This window comes from Cricetulus griseus, chromosome 7 (assembly GCF_003668045.3).
Source record: "Cricetulus griseus strain 17A/GY chromosome 7, alternate assembly CriGri-PICRH-1.0, whole genome shotgun sequence".
NCBI lineage: Eukaryota > Metazoa > Chordata > Mammalia > Rodentia > Cricetidae > Cricetulus > Cricetulus griseus.
In genome coordinates this window covers 109,885,621-109,907,529 of record NC_048600.1, presented here as the reverse complement: position 1 = coordinate 109,907,529, position 21,909 = coordinate 109,885,621, and the positions used below count along the sequence as shown (strand labels likewise).

General features: G+C 44.2%; 1 protein-coding gene across 1 annotated transcript in view; it reads right to left on the bottom strand.

The window, feature by feature from the left end:
- Positions 1–503: 503 nt before the first annotated feature.
- Skap1 (src kinase associated phosphoprotein 1) overlaps positions 504–21,909 on the bottom strand; it is a 270,687-nt gene continuing 249,281 nt past the window's right edge. Inside the window, exon 12 of the mRNA XM_035448147.1 lies at positions 504–602. Within this exon, the coding sequence (XP_035304038.1) occupies positions 504–602 (99 nt within the window). The remainder of the gene's footprint in view (positions 603–21,909) is intronic.

The window sequence follows — 21,909 nt, the reverse complement described above, 5'->3', positions numbered from 1 at the left end:
TCTACCAACTGAGCTACATCTCTAAGCCATGGGTTATCTATCTTTTTTCATTTCCTTCTTAACTTTATTTATTGTGGTGGCGCACGCCTTTAGTCCCAGCACTCGGGAGGCAGAGGCAGGCAGATCTCTGTGAGTTTGAGGCCAGCCTGGTCTACAGAGCAAGTTCCAGGACAGGCTCCAAAACAATACAGAGAAACCCTGTCTTGAAAAACAACACAAAACAAAAACAACAAACAAAAGAACCCCAAAACCAAAAAAACCCCAAACCCCCAAAACCCAAAAAACAACTTTATTTATTTTTATGCTTTCATATTTGAGAATATCATATATGTATGCAATGAAATATGTTCACAACCATCCCCTTTCATTTGAATCATTAACATCGCTTTTGGAAAGGAAGGAAAACCCTGCTTCACTGATGACGTCGTCACAGCGAAGCAAAGCCACAGCTCACAAACTGTGCTCTACTGAGGGCTATTCATTGATGATGGCGCTGGGCTTCATCATTCTTCTGCTTCAAAGGCGGTGGTGAGGTAGTCCTTTGGAACAATCCCGATGAGGCTGTTCAGCTCTCCTACCCACCAGCCGTACATGTTGTACTCCTGAAAAGGGAAAAGAAGATGGCGGTGGTTGGAGAAATGCTTCCATAAACCTCACACAGTGATGGTGGGGGTCTGTGGCTGGATTCTTTGCTGGCTGCCAGAATGAACTGTGAATACCTTCCATGGGATTATTATGTTTAACAAAGTCATCTAGAGGAGAAAAGTAAGTGTGTCCATTTCACTCTCACCCTGTCTACATACTTAATGCTGTTGCTGAACCTAACAGCTTTTAAAAAATTGTTTTTAATTATATGTATGTGTGTCAGTGTGTGTGTGTGTGTGTGTGTGTGTGTGTGTGTGTGTGTGTGTGTGTGCATGTGTAAGTACAGGTGTCCTTGGAGGGCAGAGGAGTCAGATCTCCTAAGATGGTTGTGAGCTACTTGATATGGGTGCTGGGATTTGAACTCAGGTCTTCTGGAAGAGCAGTATGTGCTCTTAGGTGCTGAGCCATTTTTCTAGACCCCTTCTCTTTAACCAAGCAAATGCTATGGCTACTTCAGAGAAGTCTGAACACTAACTAAAATGCCAGAACACTAAAGACGTTCAGGGTGGCAGGTCATAGTTCAAATCAATACTATCCATCAAGCATCTTCCTTGTGCAAAGTGTATCTGGGTTTCCTCAAGGGACAGAATGATGAGTCAAAACACTGCTTGTTCTTTGGGAGTTTATAGGATAGAGTAATGGCCTTTGGAGTCATATAGGCTGGGCGTAAATCCTCGGTTGGCCACTTAGCAGCCTTGTGACCTTCGGTTTCTCCTAGTTTTGCCTTCCTGATCTGCATTCCTCCTCTCCATGCTGTGAGGATGGAAGCAGCACCGTAGAATAGAACAATAGAAAGTGCTGTACAGATGGTGTTCGTCTTCTTCTTCTTCTTTTTTTTTTTTTTTTTTTTTTTTTTTGGTTTTTTTTAGACATGGTTTCTCTGTGTAGCCCTGACTGTCCTGGCATCTGCTTTGCGGACCAGTTTGGCCTGGAACTCACAGAGATCCACTTGCCTCTGCCTTTCAAGTGCTGGTATTAAAGGTGTGTGCCATCACTGCTCGGCTACAGATGGTGTTCTAAGCCTTAGATTCGTCCCTAGGAGAGGTGCGAGATACAGCAATAATGACAGGCAGGTAATAAATGATAGAGGGGAGCAAATAAGAAAGGGCCCGAGAGCCTTTTATTTCAGTTGGGTGTGGGGACCCTGATGCTACCCACATTTTACACTGCTGGTGGCTGAGCTTTAGGGGAAAGAAGAGAAACCAGGTTGGGGACACGGTCAATTCAGGCTCTCTAGCTTTAACTGGTGACCTTTTTGTTGCTGGTGTTATTCTTCTTCTCCAACTCCACTGCTTCTTCTCACTCAGCAGCTCCCTTCCTCCACTTTCAAAGAGAAAAGAGATGGCCAGATGTTTTTGTGTGCATCTCCTGCAGCCGAGGAACTTGCCTGTACTGACGGCATTCCCTGTCCCATTCAAGTAGGGGATACACCCCTCTCCTGGCCTAACCCCTCCTCCCTTCTCCATCCTTTCATCCTTTCTTCCCTCCCTCCCTACTCCCCCCTGTCCTTTCCTCCCTTCCTCTGTTTATTTCATGGAGTCTGACCTCTGCCTCTCACATAAATGACTCTTTCCCATCAGCTCTAAAATGTGCACATCTCTTTCACTGTTGAAAACAATTATTAATCTCCATTGCATGCCTGCTTCCCATGTCTGTTAGTTTACACTGACCTCCACCTCAGACTTCCTGATTTACTTCTTTCGTTTACTGCCCAGGCTCTTCCTGGCTACTCACCCTTCCAGCTACTCTGATCCAGCCTTTGCCTCCGTCACTCCACGTTTACTTATTTATTTGTTTTTTCCAGACAGAGTTTCTCTGTGTAGCCCTGGCTGTTCTGGAACTCAATCTGTAGACCAGAGAGATCTGCCTGCTTCTGCCTCCCGAGTGATGGGATTAAAGGCGTGCACCACCATCATCAGGCATCTTCTCTTTGATGTGTTTTCTAGGGTCTGTCCTAGCCCTGTTCTGATTTACAATCTCATGTACCTTTGTAGTTTAACCACCATGTTATTGTGAATGGCATATGAACAATTAAGGACTCCAGCACAGATACAAGAGCTGGGTCCCAGGACCTGAGTGTAGACTTGGGAAATAATAGCTCAGTCAGAAAAGTGCCTGCTTTCTAAGAACGAGGACCTGAGTTTGATCCCCAGGACCTACATAAAAAATCTGGGCATGATGGTACACCCTTGTAATGCCAGGGCTGTGAAGGCTGAGACAGGTGGCTGCCTGGAACTTGCTGGCCAAACAGACTATTTGGCGATCTCTAGGTCAGTGGGAAATCTTCTCTCAAAAAACAAGATGGACAACCAAGATTGTTCTCTGACATCTACACACAGGTGCAGCTGCATATATGGGCACACACACAAGACAACAAACAGCCCCGTCAAAAAGTAAAACACTATGCTGGGTGGCGGTGGCGCATGCCTTTAATCTCAGCACTTGGCAGACAGAGGCAGGCGGATTTCTGAGTTTGAGGGCAGCCTGATCTATGGAGTGGGTTCCAGGACAGCCAGGGCTACACAGAGAAACCCTGCCTGGAAAAACAAAACAAAACAAAGCAAAGCAAAAAAAAAATAATACCCCAAATACATGCCCACCAAGCTGTTGAAAGCTCAGTATGCCCTAAATTTAACCCATCAGCCCACTCCTATCCCCATGACCACACCCCAGCTCTCTTTACTTCCTAAGTTCTTGACCTCAGTGAGTAACACCAAGATGCCCTCACTTATTCAGGGCAGAAAACAGGATCCTTCCCAACTTCACCCCTACCTTCTGGTCAATCTTATTAGTTCGCTCTTCAAAACTTTACTGACGTCTACCCACTTCTCCATCCCCATTGCCAGGATCTTCGAGTCACATCACTGTACGAGGACTACAGAAACGCTCTGCAATTGTTCTCGGTGCCTGCACCCTTGTTTCCCTCAACCCGCTCTTCATCCTGTAGCCAGAATGCTGTAACTGCACAGACAATGCTGCTACCCTGCTAGGAACCTTTAGTGTGGGTTCCCACTGCCCTTGACAGCTTCTTTTTTGAGACAGGGGTCTCTCTACACAGTCCTGGCTGTACTGGAACTATGTTGACCAGGCTGGCCTCGAATTCACAAAGATTTATATGCTTTTGCTTCCTGAGAGCTAGGATTAAAGGCGTGCACCACCATGCCCAGCTCTTGCCACTGCCTCCTCCTCCTTCTCCTCCTCCTCCTCAAGACAGGGTTTCTCTGTGTAGCACTAGCTGTTCTGAAATTCACTCTGTAGAACCAGGCTGGTCTTGAACTCACAGAGATCCATCTGTCTCTGCCTCCTGAGATTCTTTGCTGGCTGCCAGAATGAACTGGTATTCACAGCCTTTTTTTGGTATCCAAAAACATAATAATCAGCCCTTCTTGCCAACCAGGGGATGAAATCTGATTTATCTCTCCAGCCCCTTAACAAATCTTTTTTTTTTTTTTTTTGGTTTTTGGAGCCTATCCTGGCACTCGCTCTGGAGACCAGGCTGGCCTCGAACTCACAGAGATCTGCCTGCCTCTGCCTCCTGAGTGCTGGGATTAAAGGTGTGCGCCACCAACGCCCGGCTCGCCAACTTCTTAACAAGGTGGATGAGGCCCCTTGTCCCCCTGTCCTGTTCAGTGCCTGGTGTTGCCATCCACCTCCTTAATAAAACAGAATTCGCCTTGGCTACTTCCACAGGCTACAGGCTCTCTATCCTGGGCTACTTCCACAGGCTACAGGATCTTTTTTGCTTGGGACCTTTCTTCTGCTTTTACAGATCCTTCTTCTCCATGTCATAGGACTTCTTCCTCCTCCTTGGCGTCCTCCTCCTCCTCAAGACAGGGTTTCTCTGTGTAGCACCGGCTGTCATGGGACCTAAAGCCTTCAGATTTAAATTCCTGAGTTTCATGCCGAGATGTAGCCCTCTGCCACTCCATAGTCTACAGTGAAGAACCCTATGCTTTCTCAGAAAAGAGTTCACCTTGCTGCCTTCGACAACACTAGTTATTAGATGGGATGTGCTCTCTCTCTTGTTTCTTTCTAGACAGGGTTTTGTGCTTCCTGAGTGCTGGGACTATAGGTGTTCACCACCACACCTGGTTTAGATATATTCTAGTTTCATTGTGTTGCTGTAATAAAACACTCTGACCAAAAGCAATTTAGGGGAATGTGGTGGTTTGAATGAGAATGGCCGCCACAGGCTCACATATTTGCATGCTTAGTCCACAGTTGATAAACATTTTGAGAAGGATTAGAAAGTTTGGCTTTATTGGAAGAAGTGTGTCACTGGGAGTAGGCTTTGAGGTTTGAAAAGCCCATGACAGGCCCAGTCTCTCTCTCTCTCTGCCTGCTGCCTGCAGATCAGGATGTAAAGCCCTGCCTGTCTGCTTCCTGTCATGATGATCATGGACTAAAGTCCTGTGAAACTGTGAGCAAGCCCTCAGTTAAATGCTTTCTTCATGAGTCGCCTTGGTCATGGTGTCTCTTTACAGCAATAGAACAGTTACTGAGACAAGGATAAAAGGGTTTGTTCCATCTTATACTTCCAGGTTACAGTCTTTAACTGAGGACAGGAACTCAAGGCAGGAAATGTGGAGGAATGTTTCTTGCTGGCTCACAGACGGGCAGGCTTACAGGCAAGCACTTAGCTAGCTTTCTTATACAGCCCAGGACCAGCTGCCTATGGATGGTACCCTGCTATTTCATTTAAGACCATCAAGACAGGGCTGGAGAGATGTCTCAGTGGTTAAGAGCCCTGGCTGCTCTTCCAGAGGACCCAGGTTCCATTCCCACATGGTGGCTCATAACTAACCATAACTCCAGTTCCGGGGGTTCCAATGTCCTCTCTTCTGCATGCACCAGGCACCCAAGATGGTATACAGACATATTTGCGAAGCCAGTCACTCATACACACAAAAAAGACCATGAAGACAATTTTATCATAGACATGACCACAGACAGCATGATAAAGAAAACTATTCAACTTAGTATCTCCCCCAACTCCCTCCTGACCAGGAGATCTAGACTATGTCAAGTTCACAGTTAATGCTAACCAGGACAGATAAGGAGTTTTGGTTTGATTTTCCGAGACAGGGTTTCTCTGTGTAGCCCTGTATGTCCTGGAACTCACTCTGTAGACCAGGTTGTCCTCGAACTCACAGAGATCTGCCTGCCTCTGCTAGTGCTGCAACTAAAGGCCTGCGCCACTACTGCCGTTGTTGGTTTTGTTTCTTGAGTTCTCAACCCTAAGCACAGAGTGGGTCCAATGGATGCTTATTAGGTGAGCCCCCCGCTGAATGAAGGGGCAATAAAAATTTGCACTCTCAATTGAACAGATTGACTCTAAACTGGCTCCTAGACACTCCCCTTGTGATTGAACTGGTGGTGGCAGAAAGAGGCCAACTGGCCGGGCATTGTTGGCACAGGCCTCCCAGCACTCGGGAGGCAGAGGCAGGAGAATCTCTTTGAGTTCGAGACCAGCCTGGACTCCAGAGCGAGTGCCAGGACAGCCTCCAAAGCTACACAGAGAAACCCTGTCTCCAAAACAAAAACAAAAACCAAAAAACCCAAACAAATAAACAAACAAATAAAAAAAAAAAGAAAGAAAGAGGCCAACTGCCTTCGGAGACAGTGACACCAAATGGATTCCCATATGCCAAGAAAAGTCTCAGATGCCACAGAAGTGAGATGGTGACTACTGAGTGGATCCTTTAAGGACTTTGTTTTCCTTGGGAGGCAAGGTCTCTCTCACTTTTTAGCCCAAGTTAGCCTGGAACTCACTAAGACTGTGATATCATATAACTTGTGTCACACACACACACACACACACACACACACACACACACACACACACACACGCAGGCACATGTGCCATAGAAGCCAGAAGAGCGTGTTAGATTCCTTGGAGCTGGAATCACATGCGGTTGAGAGCTGCCCCATGTGGATGCTGGGAACCAAACTTGGATTCTCTGTAAGGATAGCAGGCCCCCTCAAACTCCTAACTACTTAACCATTTATCCAGCCCCAAGACTGAGTTTTAAAAGGTCCTAAAAGGAGCTGGGTGTGGTTGCTCATACCCATAAGCCCAGCACTGTAGAGGCTGAGATAATGATTGCTATGAGTTCAATATCATCCCGGGCTACAAAGTAAAATCTTGTCTCAAAAACAAAACAAAAAACAAATTATCACCACCACCACTGACAAAACTTCAAAACAAACCAAACCAAAAAAAAAAAAAAAACCAAAATACATACACACATGCACCCAACCCACCCAAAACTCAACAAATCAAAGCAGAGGTTAGGAAGACTGTCCAATAGGTAAAGTACTTGTCTTGCAAGGAATGAAGCCCAGAGATCCAATCCTCAGCACCCATATAGATGCCAGGTGGGCACAGCAGCCTGCTTGTAATGATAACTCACGGGAAGCAGAAGCAGGAGATCCCCAGAACTGGGTCAGCTAGCTAGAGTAGCAGTTGGCAGACTCTAGGTTCCAGGGAGAGACGCTGTCTCTTTGTATAAGGTAGAAATAGATCAAGAAAGATAACTGCAGCCAGGCATTGTGGTCCATCCCTTTAATCCCAGTACTCAGGAGGCAGAGGCAGGTGGATCTCTGAGTTCTAGGATAGCCAGGTATACATAATGAGAGACCTTGTCTCAAAAACAAACAAACAAACAAACAAACAAACAACACAAAAACAAAAAACAAAACAAAAACAAAAACAAACACACACAAAAAAGAAACACACTCAGCATCTACCTCAGGTCTCCACATGTGTGTGCACTGCATATGCCCATGTGAACATTTACACACACTCACATAAACAGGTTAAAAAACCAAAACCAAAACAAAACAAAAACCCCAAACACCCAAAAACCCAAACAACAACAACAACAACAACAACATTGTCTTAAATAACTGAATGTGTCTATCCACTACCACTCTGCCCAATTCCTCATTTCTTCCTTCCCGAAAGCAACCTCCCTCTATAGTGTGTCTGTCATATGAGACACACTCAGAACTCCCCAGTCTGTGCCTGATAGGACATGTCAAAGCTCAGCTCAGTGCAAGTGATGTTATGGTCCATTTTCCAATGCTGATGTTAGCTGGGTTTCTAGTTCCAGCTTGTTTTGTTTTCCAGCCTGAACTGTATCGCCATTTTTTGGGTGTCTTAGGTTTTCTGGTAAGAGCTGCCCCGTGTTTACCAAGCTGTAGGAATGTCTTCATTTGAAGGGCTTTGCTGTGACACTCTGTCTTCCTCTCTCACTGCAACTCATAAAAACTAGCTTTAGCTCTTTTGCTTTCTCACAGGCAAGAGGGTGAGCAGAATGTTGCCTGGCTACCTTCTGACCAAAGGCAACTTGTCCAAGTTAAGCTTGGCTCCACAGGGGATTAGTTGAGACCCCTGACTTTTGACTGACACTTCACAGTCCCCTTTGGCTGTGATGCCAGGGGTAGGCACCAAGCCTTGGAAACATACTGTCTGCCAACTCAAAGAGGGTGCAGCCTGGAAGCAGATGAGGCTCAGCAGGGCACCTGCCAAGGCCAGGCTCCCAGTCAGTTTGCTCTTGCTCGAGGGGAGTACTGACCTGTGGACTGCAGATGCAGTGGCCTCCTCGGCACAGTGGTAAGAAGAGAAATGAGTTGAGAGCAACTCTCTGCCCTTCAAAACAAAAGAGCCGGCAGAAGTGTGAGGAGGATAGCATATTCTCAGAGACCATATGTGTCCTGCTGTGGGAGCCTGGGAGCTTAATCAAAGCACCTACAGGTCCTGGGATCTGACTGTCTTTTCCAGATTTCATCCCCTGGTTGGATACCCAAAAAAGGCTGCAGGGCTGAGGTGTTTAAAGCATGAATGGAAATTTCCAGCCTTCTCTCCCACTCCCCCCCCCCCACGTATTGCTCCAGCTCAGTCTGAACACCACGAGGTATTTTAAAATAATTTCTACTTTGATGAATTGCTGGGGAGTCCACAATTGCTCATAATCAAAGGGAGAAAAATGCAAATGAGATCCGGCCGAGAACTATCACCACCAAACGTTTATTTCTCTGCACAGTGCCAAAAAGAATTAAAACAACATTAAACTCACAGCAATCATGTTTAAGCCCTCGTTTCCAAGTGCCAAATTGCACCACTCTGGATCATACAGATGTTCGTTAATTATGCTAATTTTTATTAAACTATTAAAATGGAGAGAATACTGGCTCAGCCAGGCAGACCCTAGCTCTGAATGAACCCTGCCCCTGTCTAGAGGTGCTAATTTACTGCATTTTTATTAAGTTGCTGCTTCTTGGATTTTAGTTTTAGGATGGAACTGAACTGAATTTCTGGGATCAATGTTTTTCCATAGAACCTGAGCTTCTCTTGGCACAGCTGTTTGGAAAAATTGGAAAAGTATTTTGAGGTTCCCAGGAGACCTGCAATCTTCAACGCAGGAGTGTGTCTACCTCAAGCTGGGGACAGGCACCTATAAGTGTGTATAGCATTGGGGCATCCAAATTCTACACTTGCCTCACTTCAAGACTCTGTATCCTATGGAGGGTAAAGATAAGACTTCAATGGTATAGAATTATTACCCAAAGATACTTTAGATAAAAACCCTAAAAACAAAACGAAACCAGACAAACAAAAATAAAAAAAAACAAAAAGACAAACAGCAACAATAAAAATCCTTCGACAAAACCCTTCACACGTCTTGCTGCTCATTGCCACATCTTTCACCTGAAAGAAGTATAATATGTTGCTTATTTCCATGTTTGATCAAACATCTGTTTCTCTCACCTTGAACCTTGCCAAATCTCCTGGAACTCTTAGCATTCCTCGTGAAGAAGTTTAGATAATGAAAGTTGGTGTCTGGACTCCAACATCAGGATGGAGACACTGTTGGCTTGGATGAATGAAATGTTACATGAACCTGAAATTGTCACAGTGTTCACCTTCATCCACAATCAAAAGTTTTTATGGGGGAGTGTACATGGCCCTAAAAGGATTTATGCTGCTAATCTCATTCAGCAAGGGAAAAAAAAAAAAAAAAGAACAACCCACCAAACCTGCTATAAAAAGAACAGCAAATTCTATAAACAAAAAGCAGTATGGTCACCAACACAGGCATGTCACACAGCTTGACTCTGCCTCCAGTGGTTTCCTATTGCTGTTTATGGTTTCAAGACTATCACAGGCCTCCTCGATGCTCCTCCTGTCACAGGGCCCTGAGCCCCTGTGTGGTGCTGCAAATACCCTGTCAGTAGGTGTCAGGGGATATCAGGGGGAAAACCAGCAGGCGCCTATCATAAGCCTTAAAAGAGATTAAATACCCTTACTCCATGATTGCCACATTTTAATTTCTCTCCTCCCCGCTGGTTCCTATTTGTATAAGCTCTTCCATGGCTCCCCTGGAGTAGCACAGACATGACCTGGAATGACCATCCTGTCTTGGGATGAGAATTCAATTTCTAGGCTCAGTGAGTCCTAGGCTGTTCCAACAGAAGGAATTCACATTCTCTAGAGCTTCAAGTCTTAAACTGGAATCTCTGAACCCTTAGCTTGTCTATGGACAGATGGGAAAGACTTTTAACTCTTGAAATTGGCATAAAATTTTGTGTGGATGTATATGTGTGTCTCAAGCCTAGACCCTTTATTCGATTCTCAAAGGGTTTAATGAACCCTCCATAGTTTACAAATAACACTCTAGAGGTAAATACAGTGGACTTTGGGGCTTAGGTCTGTACTTTGTCCTAGTATAGACATCTACTTTATTAAACAAAATACATAGAAAGAGAGCCAGGAATCCTTGCTCTTCACTTGCTGGGTCTTCTGGCACGAGTGCTTCCCTTGTAGTCTGTTTCCATTCCCTTCCTGTCCAAACTGCTCACCAGTCCTAGGGCACCACTCATTTTCACGGTGACTTAGAAGGCATGGTGCCCTCTCATAGCTTTCTGTGACATTTGGAATAAGCCCTCTACTTGGTCAGTTCCGTTGATAAGGTTCTGTGACGGGGGTCTCTTGTTCCTAAGAGAAACATCCTCTTTTCACATCAAAATGATCTCTAAGCATCTTTGGAATTCCCTGGAAATGTCCTATGGTTTACTTTCTTACCCGTCAAAGTTCACTGTACCACTGTTGTAAGTAAGAGGATTCCTCTTCAAGAGAACAGTCAATCAGCCTCGGACACGAAGGTTCAATAATTGCTTGACATATGTATGGGAAAAACCAATCAAGTATTGGCTCATGATTGCCTAATTCTCTTAATAGTGCTCATTCACCATATATTATCATTAGTAAAGATGTGAACTTTGAGTTCCTAAGCAGAGTAGGTTGCATATTCCAAGATCAGTATATACAGGTCTACACGTATACACACACATGTACACATATAGATATGTACACACACACACACACACACACACACACACACACACACACACACACACTGGATTGGCCTATGAATTCTGTACTACCAAAATCCAGCTTTGGGAATGAGGATGTTTTCTCTGAGATAGCGTTTTAAGAGAAATTGAGGGGTCTAACCCAGCAAATTCCCATCTGCTGGAAGAAGAAGAAAGCTGGGAACAGGAATTGTCTGCCAAAGATAGATAGACATACCCATTTTTTCAGCACAAACAGTTCTGTGGAGATATTTTTTCCTGAAGGGAAAAGGAAATGGTTGGTTGGGTAGCTGGTGGTTTTGTGACACTGGAAAGGATTGGAGCCCAGCACTTGGCCAAAACCTTAGGTAGTTTGGCTGCCTCTCCAGGCTATTTTACACTGTGGAGAAGGTTCTTGGCAATCATTTTCTTTTTTTTTTTCATTATTCAGAATTTTGATCTATAGATCATAACACAAATGAATCATTAAGTTTGTTTCAATTGAGCCAGTTTTATTTATTGTTGCATTTCAGGGAACTTGCTATCTTGAAGATTGATGGACCTGGATGTCTGAGGAGATCTTTGAGGAGATAAGTGTTATAAAAAAGGAGCATGGGAAGGTGGTCAGCAAAAGCTGTCAGGGCACTCACGATGACAAGTCTACGAAGCACGTCCCAGCTTAAGAATGGAGTGCTCTGAGGAGGATGTGTGCTCCATATGGAGGGCCTAGGAGCATTTGAGTGAGAGGAAACATTTAGCTTCAAGTGTGACACTCATGTCTTGAAGAGGGGGTGAACACATGACCACCGAGTCAGGGCCAGGGAGGTGTGGAGGGGTTGGGCACACCAGATGCTGTTGGTGATGGAACTTGTGTGTGTGTGTGTGTGTGTGTGTGTGTGTGTGTGTGTGTGTGTGTGTGTGCGCGCGCGCGCGCGCGCGCGCGCGCGCTTGAGGACAGGCTACAGAAAAACCATAAAGGGAGGGGGAAGTGAAGCAGGTTTGTAGAGAGAGACAGGAATGTATCGGACAATGTAAACTTCACCTAAAGAAGAAAGGGGACAGGCAAGGTAAACATTTACAGATGGGAGGAACCAAGGTGCCAAGTGCAGAATTCAGGAACAATAGAAGCAGCGCCATCTCGGAGCTGATAGAATTGTGATACCATGTGAGACCGGCATATTAATATGTATTCCATAAACTGTGCGGCTCCCAGCCCCACCGCTCTGTTTTGCTCTGACCGCAGTACCAGCCTCAGGCACCACAACACAATTTGGAAACAATGTGACGGAAATGTTTAATCTGCTCGGCCCATCTGTGCTGCGTATTTCTCCAGATCTCCCTGAGAGAGGCGCCTTGAATCTCCACATTGCCTTTAATATTCTCCTAAATCACCTCCCCACTGCACTTCAAGGGCCATTGCTACAATATCACAGGTTCATCTAAAGTGCAATGGGGAGGGGGGTGGGGGAGGTGCAGGCTGGGAGATTTTTTATTTTAAAATAATTTCCAGAGATTGTCTTTTCTGCTTCCTTAAAAAAAAAAAAAAAAAAAAAGAAGAAGAAGAAGAAAAGTTATTCTATTGTTGCCGTAAGGTTATTGAGGTTGTTTGGTGCAAAACAGGGTAGGATAGAGCGGAATCATTCTCCAAAGAATTATATTTATTAATCTCCATTCTCTCAATTGGGCATGGGAGGGGTGAGCAGCTGCTTGCATTCTCATCTTTTTTCTTGTACCTTGCTAGGGTGAGGTGCTCATTAAGGGCTGTGGGTCTCCATGCTCATGGCATCGGGTTTGGGCTTGGCAGTTCTCAGGGCTAACCCTGCCACTGTTGTTCTCCAAACAAAGCAGTATACATTTAATCCCTAGCCAGCAGGCCCTCATCAGGAAAGGGCACTTTATTATTTTTAATTTTGGCAGAAACCCTGGATTTTTCTCTCCTTTAAATGCAGATGTTGAACGTTGGATTACCACCGCCTTTCCACACTATGATTTTGCCAGATTCAGCTATTTGGGGCTGGAATGTGGGAGGCTGGAGTGGGTTTTAGAGAGAGAGGGGACAGGTCACTGTGCCTTAGACCCTGGATGAACCGGAGAGAGCTGCACATCACCAAGAAAATTAGGATTCCTTTTGCTTTGTGAATTAAAGAAATGAATAATTTAATCCTCAAGATTGTTCCGGCGAGGGAAAGGCAAGCGTCCCAGTTGCAGGGCCCTACAGCCTGTCGGTGTGTTACATCATCTGCACACATAGGCGTTTCCATGACAACAGCTTATAGCTTCATTTCCTGGATCCCTCTAGGGGGTGTCACAGCCAGATCCACCTGCTTTTCACCCTACCCTCGGTGGGGTCATGGTAAGGTCGCCAGAATAAATGAACGCGGGTACTAATGATCTGTTTACTGCTGTTTATGCTCTGTGTGTGTCAGGGGCACGCACATTTAGAGAGCTCATTATGGCTGCAATTAGAATGCACCATCGCTAGATATTTAACTCCTTTTTCTTTTAAATTAGCATTTTAATAACATTCTTTGAGCAGAGAAACAAAATGACCATTTTTCACGGACAAACTTCTAGCTGTAGGTGCAACTTTAATGGCAAAGTTGTGAAGGGGAAAGAAGGGAAGAGGGGAAAAAAGGCCATTTTTACTACTTTCACCCTCCTCCCTACCAAAAGGATATTTTTATTTGCTTTCTAACACACTCAATTTCCTAAATTTGTTTTGAATCCAATTATTTTGGGTGGTTTAAAGTACTGTGCTCTTGTTGGACGGAAATTAGCAGCGATTGAAATTAACTTTTTATGTGACCTGTGAAAGGGGCTAAAATAATTACAAGTGGAGAAGAAACCCTCCTTCCAGGAGACCCTAGCTGTAGGAGTGGGCTGTGATACCATTATCAGAATATCTTCATACTGCCACCGCAAGGATTTTTTTTTCTTTAAGGAGACTGCCATGATTGTCTCTGTGTTACAGTCCTTAGGATTATCATACAGAGCTCGATGACACACACACCATTATAAGCAGGATAAATAAGAACCAGACAGAAAGACAACAATGACATGGTATGAATTACCATTTTAAAAAGGTCAGATGTTGGAGCCTCAAAGAGCATGAGAGTTGGGTCCCAGATGAAGCAGTGCAGACAGAGACCTCCTTGGTCAGAATGTTCTGGAGGCATTGCTTTTTAGGGACCAGTTGACACCTTTAGCTGTTTACAGATGTTCTGTTTGTGTAAAGTACAGTGAGAAATAACAATTTGAATGTTTCGATTATCTTTCCCAGTCCCTTCCATTTTCATTATTTATTTCCTATAAATCGGGACCTTGCTGAACATAATTCTGCAGACAAGGAGGTGGATGGGACAGCCGGTGGGAACGAGGAGATAGATGGTGGGTGCGTGCAAGATAGATGCTATGCGTTTATGAAAAGGAGAGGCGTGTGCAGTGAACATCGACAAAGTAGAGCAGGCAAGCTCGTAAACTCTAACCGGCGTTTATGGATGCCAAAGGTGTAAGGGAGACAGTGGGGACAGGCACGGAGAGCCTACCATCCTGGAATCCACGTCCAAGTTCTGCCTAAGATGTCCCACGCTTGCTGTGGCTCTGTGAACCTCGAAAGCCTTTCCATGACAACAGACAGGATTTCACAGCCAGAAGACTTGAGAGGTCAATAGTTGAAAAGCAAGAGTTAGAAAGAGAGATCTTTATCCACAGCGAAACAATCCCACCCCCCACCCCATACCACAGAAGAAAAAAAAATTTAAAGACACAGCAGGAAAAAAAAAAGGAACCTTTCTAAAAATGATGCAAGTTTAAAATGTTTATGCTCTTGCCTCAGCCTAGTTGCACCTAAGAATCTGCCATTTCATAAATAAAATACTGATGGCACAGACTATAATTTGGTGATAGCTACCCCAGGACATATCTAGATGCATTTCTGTTATTTTAATTAAATACTGCATTATGGTTTGTGACAACTACACAGCTTCGGCGTAAATGAATTCCGAATTAAAGTGTTACTTAGGCATCCGGTAATTTTTGTTTCAGTCCTCAGTTTTACAAAGCAAATAGCTATAAAATCAAGATGTTCATTCATTTACAGATGGAGGAGGGTTGCTGTTGCTTTTTTTTTCTCCCCCTCCTTAATCCTCATGCACGAAAGGAATCCGGCTCCTGACACTCTCCGCTTATGAGCCCCATCACAAAGGGAAACACATCCTCTCGACTAGAATGTGAGATGCTGAATATTAATTGCTGGTATTATGCTTATCTTTGCAGCCAAGTCCTGTCTTATAAGAATCATCTTGATGGGCTGCCGGGAGAGTTTTCTTTGTTGAGCGGTTAGGAACCTATTTGGTTTCATTTTCTTGAGAAAGAATCATAAAGTTCCTAAGTGCTCTGTGGAAGTTTCTGGATTTGGAACTCCTCCCAAACACGGGGTATTAGTAGGGACAGAGAAACTCCTGTATCTCTGAGCAAAAAAAAAAAAAAAAAAAAAAAAAAAAAAAAAAAAAAAAAAAAAAAAAAGAAAGAAAGAAAGAAAGAAAGAAAAGTTGTACCTCTCTTAAGAAAAAAAAATTGAAATTTAAGTGTATTACCATTCCCTTAATGAATTGGAGATATAATTTGCTATCACTAGTTGGTTGTAGTTTAAATGTTATAAGAAAAGTTTGGAATTCTCTCATTTAGCAGTTCAGAGTTTTACTCAAAATTCATATAATTGGGCAAAAGGATTTTTTTGTTCAAATCTGAGGGTTTAATTGTCTTTAATATGTCCTGTTACATGAAAAAATTTAAAATAGCAAGTTTCTTGAAGACATCACCTATTATTTTTGTTCAGAGAATCATATGATTTTCTAATTAGCATTAAATATCATATGTCTATGGATATCGTCAGCTTCTAGCTTTTCATGTTCTCATCAGTTGGCCCAAACCTCCCATAATGGATCCTACAACTTTGACAGAAGTTACTGCTCCGTATGTTTGCAATGAGGCTATAATGTGCTTTAATATTTTTCGAGTTTGGTTGGAGTGTTGAATCCATACGATATCAAGAACACTGGCAGGAGAGGCTGAGGGAGGCTGAGCTCCTTCTGAGAACGTAATTACACAGAAACAAAGCTTTTGCGACTCCTTTTAAATAGGGTATATCACAGAAATGTCATCCAGCCTTGTTGGCAGATTAGCGAAGAGTTTATTACTAAATCTCTGTCTAATAGACATGCAGCTGACTCTGAAGGAGCTGCTTGTTTTAGTACTGGCGGCAGGAAAATGGAGGGAATGTCACAGTTAAAGACACAAATTTTCCCTGTAATATATTCGAATGGAAACCTCTGAATCCAATACTACATGGGCATATCTAATAAATTCACAATATTTCAGTCTCAACAGCCTTCACCGGTTAGTTTTAAAGATTTATGTGGTAAAAAATTACTCAGTGATGAATATGGTTTATTCTGTGCAGTATTGGAGGTATAAGGAATTAAACTACCGTCTTTAACAGTGAATTTATTATTACCTCTGTCAAAAGACGAAGCCTTTAACAGCATTTGTTATAAATTCACTGCAAAATAAATGGCTGGATTCTTTTTTTTTTTTTTTTTTTTAAACTGGAGTTTGTAAAGCATCGGGCGATTCTGAGATTTAACCTAACTCCACCATGGCTTATATGGTTCTATGTAAACATCTGGTATGGGATTTTCCACCTGACTGGTGTGTTTGTGTGTGTGTGTGTGTGTGTGTGTGTGTTTTGAAAGTGAAAGGTCTTGCTTAGGACAACAGTTTAGAAATAAGGAGATTAAGAAGAAAACTGCAGTTGATTCTCTCTCTCTTTTTAAAAAAGGTTTTTATAATAAAGAGCCAGGATTCATTCAATGGGATAGTGCTGTTGTGCACTTGGGCCCCTTGTTAGCAGGCTGTATGCATGCATATGCACACACACAAACACCCTCTCCCTTTTGTCCTCTCTTGGAATGGGTATCCCCTCATTTATAAAAATTACCTGGAAGGAATGAGGCTGCCAGGGTTTGTTCTAGACGATTGGTTCCTGTCTGGGGGAAAGGAATGGCCTCTACTGAATTTGACCGGTGTATGACCGTTGCCTTCCAGCTGACCCCAAATCCCATCCCCATCCTCCTAACTCTAGCCTCCCATAGGGGTTATTAATGAGAGAAAATACCACCACCACCATCATCATCATCTTCGTCATCACAGCACGGTGTTGACCTGCTTGTTAACATGAAATGGGGTGGCGGGGACACCTTCTGCGTTTCTCCCATACCATTATAAATAAGAAAAGATATTTTCTGATGGTGTGTGTACCCCTGTCTACCCCTTTGGTTAGGTCAGAGGTGAATACTAGTTCTTTGACAGGCATTGATCAGTTTCATCACACTGTTTGGGCAGTCTGTGCCCCAGGCCTAGATTTTCCCCACTTACTACGCCCAAATTACCTCCCAAATAACCTCGGCACATCCCCCACTCAGTCAAGCAGAGGGTCTGGTGCCTGAGGAAGTCCTAAATGGACACTAGATGTCACCAAACACCTCTTTTCCCTCAGAGCCCTGAAATTAAAAATAAATAAATAAATAAATAAACCCCTCATTTAAAGCAATTGAAGGGATTAACTTACTGGTTTTTATGAGTGTTGCTGTCACATTCAACTAAACACACCTAAAAGAGGAAGTATCGTTGCATTCTGACTTAAAAAAAAAAACAAAACAATACACAGATCTTAGCAGGAAAGGCTCAAGGGAGGAGAAAGGTCTATATTGATGAGTACTCCTTTGAGGAGTTAAGGGGGGAAAAAACCTGGGTTTTTAAAATCCCATTACAACAGGCATCACGTTAACACAGCTCAAGTGTGCCAGACCAGACCCTGCTGCATTCAGAGGGCTGGAGCCAGAAACAGCTGCTCCATCTCAGGTGACAAAATGACTCTATCCTTGTTCCTATAAAGTCCATCTACCCACATCATGTGCTCCATGACAAACTGTTTCCATCATCCAAGAAGACAGGCTAAAGTCTGGCATGTTGGAGCCATGCAAAGCTCTTTCTGTCCCTGCAAAACAATTATGTAATTGTCAACCTTAGGGGATGCCCAACTTGTTGCTCCAATGGTGATTTCCAAGGAAATAAGACCCTGGACAAGGCCTTGGGGGTGGCTAACAGCTATTGGTGATGGACACAACTAAAGCCCCAGAGATGCAGCCAAGGGACTCAGTTTACCTAGTCAGGGGGCTCTTTTTCCCAGTTAACTGAGTTTCTCTTTGTGTCTTCTCAGTCTCAATGTGTGTCCCATGCTGGCCCAGAACCAAGCTGCTTCAGACTCAACAGAGATCTGCTTGCTTCTGCCTCAGAGTGCAGGGATTAAAGGTGTGTAACCCCCACATCCTGCAAAGTTTCTCTTTCCAATTTGCGGGACAGCTCATGTTTCTGCCATAAATCACTTCTGGAACTAGAGACTGATTTTTTTCCAGTGGGAATTCAGTTCTGTTGTATCTCAAGCAGCAAAAGAAACACCTATATTATTTAGAAATAATAATGATAATAATAATAAGAAATAAATGTTCTCTAGAGAGAGACCTTGCTGGCTAGAAGTCATGACACATTCTCTCTCTCTCTCTCTCTCTCTCTCTCTCTCTCTCTTTCTCTCTCTGTCTCTTTCTCTCTTTCTTTTGGTTTTTAGAGACAGGGTTTCTCTCTGTAGCTTTGGAGTCTGTTCTGGAACTTTCTCTGTAGACCAGGCTAGCCTTGAACTCACAGAGATCTGCCTGCCTCGAGTGCTGGGAGTAAAGGCATATGCCACCACTGCCCAGCATGTCACTTCTCTTAAAGGGACAATCTTTCTTATCCAGATAGAAGCATTTTTTTTTTCTCTTCTGAGACAGAGTTTCTCTATGTATCCTTGCTGTCCTGGAACTCTTGTAGACCAGGTTGGCCTCGAACTCACAGAGATCTGCCGGCCTCCCAAGTATGCCACCACCACCTAGCCAAACAGAGGCGTTTTACTTCTCTTTTATTCCCCCCACTGATAGTAAGTGACCTACTGGTGCTGGTTCACAGAAGGGCCTTACTGTCTTCCGAGACCAGGAGGTAAACCAGGGCATGGTGTCACGGCACTGAGGGTGATTCAGCACCTGCCCTGTCATGCCCGCTGCTCAGACAGAATGGATTTTTGGAGTACACCTGTTGTTGAACCCCTGCCAGGTACTGATGGCCACTAACCCCCAAATCACTTTCCCCCCGCTGTTGATGCTTGGAATGTCAGACAGGACCGAGCAGCAGCCGGTGTGTATTTCAAACACAGCAGATGGATTTTTATATTAGCTCCTATTTCATGTTCAGGCAGAGCGACCGCCACACTAAAACCACAGCCTCAGTGCTGCCGAGTTTGCTTCTGTGAGATTAATTCTGTGAAATTAATTGGGACAAGATTGAAAAGGAAATTAAAATGCAGCTGAGTGAACAGGCCTCTCAAACACCTTTTCCCTGCTCTATTCAAACTCGAATTCTGCGGTGGTCGCTGGCATCGTGGGAAGTAATTTACGAGAGGCAGGCTCTCAGGAGTGATCCGTTACGTCTGAGGAGACCCGCACCAGCGCCACAATCTGGAGCCACTGAAGAGCGCTAAACACCCTGCTGTGGCTTGAGTTGTGTCCCGGCTCGTGGGTGGCTGGGGGCAGGGAGGAAGGGACGCTTTTACTAGAAAAAGCCGTTCAGAAATGTCTGGGCCCAAAAGGGGTGCAGGAGCATCCGCCGGATGTTCACATCCGCTTCGTTATTAAAATCTTCCTCTAATATATTTTAAGACTCCAACTGGAAGTCAGTGAGTTAAGTGGGCATGAAGCTGCATGGGTCCTGGGAATGTTTGGATGTGCAGAGCTTCGGTCAGCAGGAGGGCCTTTCTGCTGACGGTGTCCTTGTTACTGCTTGTGAGATGGGGTACATGGCTCTGCTCTCTTCTGGAAGAGAAGTTGGGAGGCTCTTTCTGGTGTCAGTGATGAGATTTCTAAAGCACAAGAGACATGGTGGATTTCCATGTAGGCCTCCTCAGTGGATTGTGTTCTTAACCAAGTGCCTCAACTGATGGTTGAGGCCTCTGAGGAATGCCTGCTATATGAATCACCTTTTTCTTTTAAAAAAAAATAGAACTAAATTTATTTATCTGTGTGTGCAAGTGAGTGTCACAGCTTGTGTTTGTGTATGCAGAGCTGGTTCTTTCTTTCTGCCATGTGGGTCCCAGGAATGAAACTCAAGTGGCATGCTTGGCACGTCTTTACACACTGAACCATCTTGCTGGCCCGCATTTTGCTCTTACCTTACCAATAATATATTGAACTCATAGTAAATGCCCAACACCATTGGGTGGTTTTAGTGTAGTGTTAGTAGATGGAGAGAACATAGGAGTTGTCATTTATTAAGAGCTGCATACTTCTTCGCATAAATTCTCTGATCATAACCTTATGAACAGAAACTACCTGGATTTTTACACATAGGGACACTAAAGCCTGAAAGTTTAAGTGACTTTTTCCAAGGTCTCATAAATAACCTGCCTAAGAACAGGATAGATGTAGGCATCTGGTTAACTATGGAGTGCATTTCTCTCTCTCTCTCTCTCTCTCTCTCTCTCTCTCTGTCTGTCTGTCTGTCTGTCTCACTATCTATCTATCTATCTATCTATCTATCTATCTATCTATCTATCTATCTAGTATTACAGGGCCAGAGAGATGGGTCAATGATTCAGAGCCCTGGCTACTGTTCCAGGTTCAATTCCCTGGATCCACAACCATCTGTAACTCCAGTTCCAGAGAACCCAAAGCCCTCTTCAGGTCTCTGGGGGCACAGACACACATACATACAGGCAAAACACCAGTGCATACTAAACAAACAAACAAACAAACAAACAAATCCCCCAAACCCAGCAGAGAGCAGCAGGAGCCCAGGGCTAAAAACGGACATCTTTCTGCTCCTGTCTGCTCGTTCCCTTTCCTGACCCCGAGTCTCCTTCCTCCAGATACTCTCTGCAGAGCCTTTCCTCTGCCTCCTATATTTTCTGAGACAGGGTCTCCTTATTATGTAGCCCTGGCTGCCCTGGAACTTAAAATGTAGACTAGGCTGGCCTTAAACTCACAGATTTGCCTGTCTTTGCTTTCCGAGTGCTGGGACTAAGAGAGCATGTCATCACATTTCAGCACAGTATTTCTTTAATAAAGGGCCATGGATTTAGCTTGGTAGTGGACTATCCAGGGCCAGCATGCATAAGGCCCTGGATTTGATCCTTAGCACCATAAGTTTTACCTAGAGAAGGGTAAACCAGTTGTACCTAGGGGGTGAAGACAAAACAGATGGTAGTTGGAGTGTTTGCTGTTTAAATGGAGCAAGTAATTAAAGCTAAGACAGAGTTCTGCGTGGGATTTCTTGTGTGGCTTCACGATATCAAGCCCACTGTGCTTGTAACGGGAATATCCAGGGTGGGAGAAATGACTCCCTTATTTTACATGTGAGGAAACAAGCAGGTGAGCTGAGCCGTGTAGCTAGCTGTGCCATACATTTCTCAGGGAAACTGACATCTGCTGGGCTAGGCTGGAGACAGAGAGGTGCTACTGTACTGGCCTTTGGAGTAAAGAGATATGTAGTTCTCCAGACATCATTTTCTTGGACTAAACTCAAAGTGGGTTATTTTGTTCTCTTGCTCCAGGTATAGAGGTAGGCCAGTTCCAGCAAAGGAAGCCAGCTGGGGCTGAAATGGGATGAATATAAGAAACAGTTCTGGAGAGCAGGGAATGGCAGAACTTCTGGATGGTATTGGCATCTCCTATCTGCATGAATTGGTTTGTTTGTGCTTTTTTAGAGACAAGCAAATAGGATGGGAGGTCTTTCAAGGTTCTTTCCTGTCCAAGGGCTCTGATT